Source organism: Poecilia reticulata, linkage group LG20 (assembly GCF_000633615.1).
Source record: "Poecilia reticulata strain Guanapo linkage group LG20, Guppy_female_1.0+MT, whole genome shotgun sequence".
Classification (NCBI taxonomy): Eukaryota; Metazoa; Chordata; class Actinopteri; order Cyprinodontiformes; family Poeciliidae; genus Poecilia; species Poecilia reticulata.
In genome coordinates this window covers 5983121-5993249 of record NC_024350.1, presented here as the reverse complement: position 1 = coordinate 5993249, position 10129 = coordinate 5983121, and the positions used below count along the sequence as shown (strand labels likewise).

At 39.6% G+C, this 10129-nt stretch overlaps 1 protein-coding gene across 4 annotated transcripts in view; it reads right to left on the bottom strand.

Annotated features, from left to right (window-relative positions):
• Nucleotides 1-4565: 4565 nt before the first annotated feature.
• Nucleotides 4566-10129, bottom strand: part of LOC103482366 (serine/threonine-protein kinase pim-1-like) — a 6410-nt gene continuing 846 nt past the window's right edge. The window contains exons 2-11 of one of the 4 annotated variants that reach the window (XM_017301753.1): nt 9803-10087; nt 9590-9718; nt 9375-9469; nt 9194-9241; nt 8888-9103; nt 8269-8446; nt 8002-8172; nt 5828-7889; nt 5519-5672; nt 4566-5356 (exon numbers count right to left, since the gene is read on the bottom strand). In XM_017301753.1, the coding sequence (XP_017157242.1) occupies nt 7798-7889; nt 8002-8172; nt 8269-8446; nt 8888-9103; nt 9194-9241; nt 9375-9469; nt 9590-9718; nt 9803-10087 (1214 nt within the window). In that variant the 3' untranslated portion in view covers nt 4566-5356; nt 5519-5672; nt 5828-7797. Of the gene's footprint in view, nt 5372-5518; nt 7890-8001; nt 8173-8268; nt 8447-8887; nt 9104-9193; nt 9242-9374; nt 9470-9589; nt 9719-9802; nt 10088-10129 lie in introns of all 4 variants that reach the window. The other 3 variants (XM_017301754.1, XM_017301752.1, XM_008438493.2) reach the window with 3 other exon arrangements.

Below are 10129 nucleotides of genomic sequence, written 5' to 3'. Positions count from 1 at the left end.
CAACGCTGGCAGAAACATTGTTAAAGGTTTACTAGAGAAGACATGTTGAGATGACTTCCTGAAGACAGAGGCACAGTTTCTAGGCATTAAACTTTGAAGCAATATTTCTTTTAAGCCATATTTTGTACATGCAACATTTTTAGAACTGTAGAAATATGGAAGAGCTAGATGCTTTTTTTATTGATAAAATGCAGTCATCAGAGACTTTCATGTTGAGAGAACTGAACTGCAACAATTCATTGCTATTTTCAGCTCAAGACAAAAGAGGGTTTTTTTTCCCCTTTTTGGTCAATATTGAGTTCAATTCAGTTTCAGCATCCCTGATTATAGAGTGTATAGTGATGTCTGTGTCCAGAGTAAGCATGCAATTGAATTGGCTCGGAGTTTTGAGATCAGTCCTTCAGCCACAAGCAGCAGGTCCGTGTCAAGTCCCCCGCTCCTGGGAAAATTGTTGCACCTTATTTAGGTTTAGTGGCAGAGAGAAAAGGGCTTCAGAGAGTTGAAGAGAAGTGACCATTATGCAGTCCTATTTACTGCAGCGTTCAGGGCACAGCCACATTCACACAATCAAGTATCGGTCTCTTCCCATCTGGTGCCCAAACAAAGGATCCACTGCAGTTCTTCATCAAAATGAGTGTGGATTCCATTTCCCAGAGGGAAAACAACACAATGAAGAGTCAGGAGGGTTAATGATACTTGCGAATAACTCTGCACGTGGGCCGTTTGAGCCGTATTCTCGGTGAGAAGAAGGGAGTACCACAGAGACAGGGAGAGGAGAGAGGAGAACGCTCACTGACAGTGATCCATTTTGGATATAATCAGACACTGCTGCTTTGGCTATTAAAAACAAATTAAGCGAAAGCACAATTAGAGGGCATTGTCATGCAAATGCCAAAAGATGCATTGTGTTCTGTTAGAACACATGTTAAATCTAATTAAAGTGAACTCTAAGCTGTCTGTTTGGTTCTTTCAGGGTGGAAAGAAGAGCAGCAGGGTGAATACACGGGAGATATGCATGTCTAGATGGACAAACTCAATACGAGCCTCATGTCATTGTTTTTTCTTCACTCTTTCAATCAAAATATTGTAATTAGGTGGTACAAATCACCATAAAAAAGGTAGATTATGAATGTCAACACTCACTTGTTTGAGTTGGCAAACAATTGGTAGCAGTACTTTGGATAACGATGCTCCCCAGTGACAAATTACTGGATCTGTTACTGAGGCATCAGTGATCATTTGAGTGTTTTTTTTTTCTATTGCAGGCCATCTAGGGGTGGACATTTGTTGTACCATTTTTTGTGCAAAATGTTTTATCACAATAAGAATTTTGATTTATTGTTCTCTTGATTAATTCCAATTAACGATGCTTTATGAAAAAAATAAAAACTTACAGTATAATCATAAATGCTATTTTACAATTTTCTGTTTGTTCCATGATCGCATCAGTAAATATCAGTAAATTTAAACATTATTTCTATCTGTGTAAGTGGCATTTTGAAGAAGAAGCCCATTTGAAATTGGAATGTTGTTTTTATTTAGTGACACTGTGAACATTGTGCCTTTCAGTCACAGACATACAGATACCTAAAAATTACGTAGGAAGTAGATTTTAATAATTATTTTGATCGTCATCACGATTGTATGACTAAAATTGTGATACATTTCTAAGCCTATATCACCCACCCTTAAGGTCAACTTTTCAAGACGTAAAAACTTGAAAAGTGCCAAATGTAGCTCCACTTCCAGTGTTGTTGGTAGTTTGGTTAAAGTATTTTTGCCCCAGTAAGACACACCTGTAGACCTACTGGAGGCCATTCCATCTCAGAAACTTTGAGCATCATTAAAATACCAAAGGAAACCTGCAAAATGGCCTCAAATGTATTGAGGAGAAATACTTTTACAAGTCAGTCCAGTGACGTGCGGTCAGAGGCGGTCATCATGGAAAAATAATAAATAATAAAATCATTTATAAAGATATGTTCACCCGGTGGTTTGTACTATAAAGTACCTATTTTTAATTTCATTTAACCAAATCTGATTTTTCTTCTTCAAAATCGCTGAATTGTCTCATTTTCCCATTCAAATGCTTGGAAGCGAAGCCGGTGAGGCACAGCTCGCTGCTGCCTCACCTGGGATTCCGCAACCTCTCGCTATCTGCACTGGCTGCCATTCTATGAGAGCATGCTCCTCCTGTCTCCTGTCTGTACGTCCCCAATAAAATGGTTAAAAACATTTAATGTATGAACTGATTTTCCATAATTTAGCTTATGTATTTAATGTACTGTGTTTTTATTGTCACCAACTGTGTGTGTAATGTGTCTCGTGTGCTAAGGAGCGATCAGAAACGGCAGAGAACAGATACGAGGTGAGGCAGGCAGTTCTCGTGCCTCATCGCTGGGGGCGCTCATGAACCCAGACACTGTGACTACACAACTGCAGAGTAAGAGACTGTAACAGCGATCTAGCCATACAGAAGCTGCGCTGATACAGAGAGCGAGAAAGACGTGGTTTTGAGTTGTACTTTAACTGCTTCTCCCTTTGCTGTTAAGCACAGCACGAAATTAATAATCTACATGTCTAAGTTTGATTGAAAGATAATGGAATTATTCTGCAGCGGCGGCGCGGCTAAGCATCACATGTTAAAGAATAGTCGTTTTGCCCTCCAACATTGTACGCATGCGCAAAATTTCCTTACGTAAACAATAACATGCAGGGGTCTAGATTTGTAAATCTGATTATAATTAAGTCGGTGCCTCACTAGCTATGATCCTCTCCTTACATCACTGCGTCATTCTTAATAGAATGTAAATAACATACTTTTTTCCATACGCCCTATATTGTGCCTGCCTCCATTTCTATCATAAACAATCTTCTCAGATGAATTAAAATTAATTTCAATCTAAAACTGTTGGGGTGTGGATATGTTTTAGGCTTATATATGTAAACAAATTCAGGCAGTGAGGGGTTAATATTACCATTATATGAAGAGAAAAAAAATAGTTCCCAATGAAAGTAATGATGCTTATAAAGAATAACAAATGGCAGTGCTTTCTTTTTCAGTTTTGACAAAGGTACAGTGGTGGGAAGGCAGATCCCTCCCCACCGCTGTCACACTGCACCTCCATGGAAAATCAAAGAGTCGTCTGGACTGTGTGTAACAAAGTGTGAGGTGTTCCAATAAACCCTGAAGCCAGCATCCAAAAGATGGCAGGCAGGACAGAGTGCCGTCCTCTATCATCTTCAGTCATTCAACAAGCCTGGTCAAGACAGAACATCATCTTCACATGTCTGATAGGTGGACAAAAGTGTAAAAGTGGTTCTTCAATATGTTCTGTATTTTTTTCATTTGACCTACATGTTTACAGAGTACAGTTCTCTGCTCGTGGTGGCAGCATGGTGGAGTCACTACTTCTGATTTCCTTTAATATAATTTTGTTCTCCTTTTCTTTTTGGTTGAGATATTGGGGGGTGGAAGGGTTTGGACCAAAACCCTTGGGGCCATGTAGTTTGAAAGCTTCAATACAATAAGTAATATTTTACTTATTGTTTAACTTTGTTTAACTGTGGCCAGATTAGAGATTTAAGATGGGCGTAATATGCATTATTGTTTTGGTTAAAAGTCTTGCTACAGTGTTTCATATCTGCTTAAGTTTAGTAAGGGATTAGGAAAATTCTGGCAAAAACTGTTACAGTCAGAAATGAAGATGCGGATCAGTTTTTATTCTACATTAGGCTGTCAGGAAAGATCTGACTTTAGATTCATTTCTAAGGTGGTAACATGCAGTGTGTGAATTTATATGCGTTTCTAAAAATCAAGACCGCAACTTAAAGTCAAACTTAGGTTTTTGATATGATGTCAGGGATTAATATTTTAAAATTCCTGCACAACTAATGCAGTTAATCTTATACAGCTTTTTGCCTACAAATGGCAAATTAAGAAATTGTTAGAATAACACATTTCAGCCAATGTTTCTTGATAATTACAATCCAATAACGTTACCACAGCACGTTTTAGAGCATTAGGAAATCTTCCAAAGTATAAAGAAGCAACGACAATTTCATTCATGTTGTGAGTTCAGGAGAACCTTTATGAAGAGTTTGGCACAAACTGCAGAGCTCAGCATGTTCACAGTTTCCACTATTGGTGTCTAACTGGGATAAAACTGAGGAGAGTCATGTTTGCTTGTAATTGCCTTGAAAATGAGCATCATATTCATATATGAATGATGAAGAACTGAAAGAAAAATATTCAAATTGGAAAAAAATCAAATTAAAGTAGTGTATTCATCCTAGAGTTACACTTAGAAACAATAAAAGTGGCCAAATGAAAAGGGAGATAAAGTATATTATGGGTTGGTCCAGATATATGCTTATATTAAGTCAAAATAAAACAAGCTGAAGAATCAAAGTTATCATCACTTTGTATGTGAAAATCAGCAGAAATCAGAACTGAATCAAAATCCCAATGATCGTCCCATGTTTACTCAGAACATCATTGAATTCAGTTAGGAAACCTGTTTTAAATCTCAGATGACAGTAACTAAAAAAACAAAACAAAAAGCTAAAGGCTCCACATTTCATATTGAGCTCTTTTTGTTTACTTTATTATTAAATGGCTTATCTCTGACCTAAGAACTCTGAAACTAAAGGGAACGTCAGGGAACCGATTGCTGCCGTTTGTACAGTCAATTCCAGAGCCACTTATTAAAACTCTGCATCATAACCTTTACAAATGCCGTCTTCATGCCAGCTGCGCAGCCACTTCTCAAAGCAAATGGTATTTCAGATGCATTTGCAGAGAGCCACAGCCACGTGAGAATCCTCTCAGAAGAGCCATAAACAGTTTCTGTTTATGGGAATGATTGCCAAATAAACTCATCCTTATCCCCCCTCCTCCATCTCTCTCTCTTTCTCTCTGCATGGAGGCTTTGCTCACAAGAAGCAAAAACATCAAAGCAAAGTTAGTCATGTGATTGGCTCTGAAGTGCTCATCATACACTTCTTCTTTCAGCCCCCTCCATGTGGAGCGCGTGTTATTCGTCCCAGTGTGGGGCGAGCGCAGGCAGCGTGCGCCTGCTAACTGATGCAGTGTGTTTGCTTTAGTTAATTGGATTCTGAAGTAACCATTGCTCACTCCAGAGGCCGTAATGAATTCTCTTCCTCTGTGATTACAGTGTAATCATAACGCACAATCTCACTTAAATTGCTGCAGGAGTGACCATGAACAGTGGCAAGTCTGCTGCACTGTGCACACATTAGAAGCAAATAAACCGAGGCGTTGCTCCGTTTAAACCCAGAAGTGGGGAAGTTAGTCCATGGTATCTGTCACCAGACTTCAGGAAGCAATGGGAAGCTGGAAAGAGACATTCTAGAATGAGCAAAATAATATATTTTTGGATTCTAAGGGTATATTTGTGAATATTAAACTATCATTCAAGGTGCAATATTATGTAAAATTTACTTTTATTTTAACTTTGCATCATGTTATTTTGATATTCTGTCATCAAAAACATACATGTAGTGTTGCTTTGAGTCTTTCATGCATGCTTGAGAAATCCTTTAACCTCCATGGTAACCATTCAGTTGCAGGAAACACCTTGGTGGACCCAGCATCGCCTCCTCTGAGCTGCAGTTTCCAATCTTCCGAGATAAAAAATGGCATTATGTGGCTGGAAAACACATAATACTTCCCCATTAAGATTGAGACAATTTATTAGGAATCCAGTTTGTGTGCTTGTGTGAATATTGGTTGTGACTTGCAATGGCGATCACCTGCCAGGGGTACAAATAATTTTGTAATGTTATTCCCTCATCAAAAACATACCTGGAATGTCGATTTTACTTTTTCATGTTGGAGAAATTCTTGAATGTTCGGTGGCAACATTCAGCTGTGGCTTAACGCCTGCTTACACAAAACTCCACCTATTTCTTCAAAGCTCAGCCTTGATGCTGCAAGGTTGACTCCAGTAGATGTTCATCATCTCTACAGCTTTACTCCATCCAAGTATTTGAATCGCTCTTGGTGTGACCCCCCCCCCTATACTGAAGGTATATTGCCACAAGTGACCACGCCACAGATCAAAGTCCCAGGCAACTCAGAGCTCAGGATCATGGGGGTAACTCAAACCCCTCCACCACGTTAAGGTGGCGATTCTACGGAGGGGAGGAAACCAGCAGATTGCATCAAAGCTTCACTTTAATGCAATCCCCCGTCCTGAGCAAGCACGGGGCGACAGTGGAGAGAAAAGCCCTTTTCACCAGGACAAAACTCTGGCAGAACCAGGCTCAGGACGGGCAGCCGTCTGCCTCGACTGGCTGGGGTTGGAGAGGACAGAAAAGAGAGACAAACACAGGAACACTGGGTAGAAAGATCTGGAGTCTGAAAAAAACAAAAAACATTGAGAGGTCAACAATGGTGACAACAAATATGACAAGCAAAAAGAAAGGAGAAAACATCTTTTTCCATAAATATACACATAAATATATATCCAACCATTAAAACCTACCTACATAAGTTCACAAATACTGTATTAGAAAAATATGTGTGAATGTGTGTGTCTGCGCAGCAGACCGGGTAAAATCTCAGTTTCAAATATATTTATAGAAAACATTTTTTCAGACAGGGATTTACTTTGACATTTACATATTTCTATTAAACAAAAATATATTAATATTTGAGGAGGTAATAAATAGAGGTATAGGCAGAAAAAAAAAAGAAATCCCACAAACAAATGGTGAACGCAACTTTGAGACCTACACAACACCCCCACGAGCAACGCAACCTGGCCCACAGAACAGCAACCAGCAACAGCAACACAGACAAAATGAGCTGAAATTAAATGAAAACCAATCCAAACCAAAGCCATCAAACCCACACCAGTGTCACCAAATGACAATTATCACTTAACCACAATAACTCAGCCCACAAAAGACGAAGATTACTACGGAAAACAACACAACAAAGAGAAGACACCACGAAATTACAGCAGGAATGAGAGGCTTAACATTCGTCCATTTTCCATCCCAGCTGAATCCTGTTGAAGATCACAGAAAGGGGCAATGGCTGAAAAATGTGGGAAATATTTTGACAATCAAGCCGCCTATGGGAACCGAGTCACAGCTAAGCATGACGTATATTCTTCAAGTAGCTCAACATGGATGTTTTTGAACCGGGAAAGTAAACAAAAATCACAATAAAAATATATATTTTTTTCTAAAAATAGATAATTCCTTGTCTAGCAAACTAAAGGAAATCAAAGAACCCCAAAATCTCAAACCTATAAAGTGAATTTGAGATTTCAGCAAAAGGACAAAAACAAACCCTTCAGAGAAAAGCCACGAATCTCTAATTAACCTTATTAATATTGTTCTGATTGGAGGTTTGGATTAGATAATCAAACCGGAGCACCCGGAGAAAAAACAAAAATAACCTATTAAAATAAAAACAATGATTTATGGATGAAAGGAAAGTAAAGAAGGAAACAGGAAAACCTGGAAAAGTCAATAAATATTAAAATAAGCTTCTAAATGTCAATGATGCTAAAAAAAAAAGAAAACATGATTTCAAGAATAGAGGAGAAATTTGAAGGAAACAGGAAAACTCAGAAACAAACTGATTGATATCAATGGAAGAGAAAACCGAAGGAAACCAGAGCACCCAGAGAAAAGACTAAAGTTGCCAAGAATGCTAGAAAAAGTAAAAATGTATAAGTGCAGTGAGTGGGTGTACATATGTGTGTGTGTGTGTGTGTGTGGGTGTGTGTGCGTGTACATAAGTGTGTGTGTGTGTGCAGTCTACGAAAACCACGGGTGGCCCCGCAGCTGTTCCAGTGTGGGACGCTCCTCAGGGTCAACCCTCAGACACTTTGTCAGAACATCCTGGCAGTCTGTAGAGTCAAAGGTCAAACAGCAACGATGAACAGAGCCAGAGGAACAAAACAGAACAACACAGAACAGATTTTTTTGGTGCTGTGAGCTATGCTGATAAGTTTGTCTCACTCTTGGAGAGCCTTTTGCTGATCTTCAGCTTTTTTGAAAGGAAGTTTGAAGTCTGGAACTGATGCCTGTGGACTATTTCATACAGGACCACGCCCAGCTGCCACACAGTTGTAGGTCCAGCCCTGTAGTTAGTGTTAACGTACCAGTCCAGTGGGAAGTGATCAGGAGTACCTTAAATATGTGTAGGAATAAGACTACCAGTAAAATGACAAATGACAACTTGCATTACTGAATGAGAAAGGACCGGGTTCTACGGTCCAGTCATACCACAGAAAAGTTCATGTTCTCGTCTGTCATCAAAGCAGCTTAAACCGAAGTCTATCAGATAGACTTGTAAGCCTTCTGCAGTGGTCTTAATCAGGATATTTTCCACCTTAATGTCCCTATGGAAGATGTTTGCATTCTGAAGGTAGAGCGCTGCTTCCACCAGCTGTTTCAGTATGATCTAAAGGAAAAACATCACATGGTCAAGAACAGCACAGTCACAGGTGTCGTTAAGAACTGTACTGCCTGGCAAAAGTCTCCCCCAACCCTGCTTTAAATGTTTTTGTACTGTATGCAACGTTTTTTTGAGTGGAATAGTGTGGGAAGGCAATGGCCAGGATAAGGTTGGACAGTTTTTAGAAAATGTTTTTGTAGAAAAAAAACTTACATTATTCTTGTCATTTAATTTCTGAAATATGGCATGTTGTGCTTTGTGCTGTATTATATAAAATCTGAATACAATGTATTGAAGTTTGTCACTCTAACCTGAAAACATGTGACATGTGTGATATTACTCTGTACTGTAATTTATAGCCCTGACTGTAACCAAATTAAGTGTGAAAAACAAAACAATGAAAGCAGCACATTTGACAAAATCTCTAAAACTCATCCAGCAGCTTACCTTAGCCTTCTTGTCCTTAAGGCAACCGTTGTGTTCCATAAGGTAGTCTGACAGGTTGTCAGACGGCATGGGCCTTTCCATCACAATGATCAGGTGTTCCTCCAGATCGTACCAGTCCAGCAGGGTCACGAAGGCTGACTGCCACAGTGCACTGCTTAGGTTCCTCATTTCTAGCATGACAGCCACCTCCATGGCCAACTCCCTGCCGTTCTCATCCTGAAACATCCAGACAAACAGGAGAAACCCACAATGCATCTGGAATCCACTAAGAAGAAGAAACACTGCTAGATGCTGTTGCTCACTTACCTTATGTTTGATGACCACATTTTCTTTTGGGATGCGCTTGATAGCCACCTATAAGATAGAAACAAGACTTTGGTTAGCATGTTAGGGAGACGATATCCTTTAAGAGATGCAGTATTTTGTACTTAAGTGAATGTGTGTGTGGGGAGGGTGGAGGGGGAGGGTGGTGGATCATAACCCTTACAGGTAATTTATCCTCTACCCGATATCCAGAAAACACAAATCCAAAGCCTCCTTCTCCCAGTTGATCCAGCTCAATATATTTTTCGAGGAAGTCACCTAAACATACAAACACATGTTCAAATATCACAAAGCATCAAAATAAAACACTAATGTTATCTCAGAGCTAATTATGGAAGTTTTGTCTCATGCATGCTTATGTTACAAATCTATCACTACTCTGATCTCTTTGGGAATCGACTCTTTCTTCGTCCATCTCCATTATTTCTGTCTTCTGCCTCCTCAGTTTCCTCTTCCTTAAATCTTCTACTCCTGTGCTGCAAAATACTGAACTGAAGCTGCTTGACTCTAACAATGAGAAGAAACAGGAACAATGTGACATATTAACATTCTGTTATCATAAAAAATGTGTGAGTCCGAGCACAAGCCAACCTGAGCTGATGTCCAACGAGGATGGAGGATCTTTGGTTAGGACCCGTTGCAGGAGTCCCTTCTTCCTCTTCTTGGCCGGTGGTGAAGATTCCTCTGCCTCCTTTGTGGTCTTATTCCTCAGTCTCCTCATGGTTCTGATCGGGTCCTGGCAGCTTTTGGAGGCTCCAGCCAACTGAGAGACCATGATCCGTCTTCTGGGGGTCTCATCTGCAGCTTTTTTCCTTTTCCTTGGTCTGGTGTACTCAGCAGACTCTCTGCTTGGTGGCGTCATGCTGCTGTTGCCCTCTAAAGTGAGAGAGTTAAATTATACATATATATACATATACA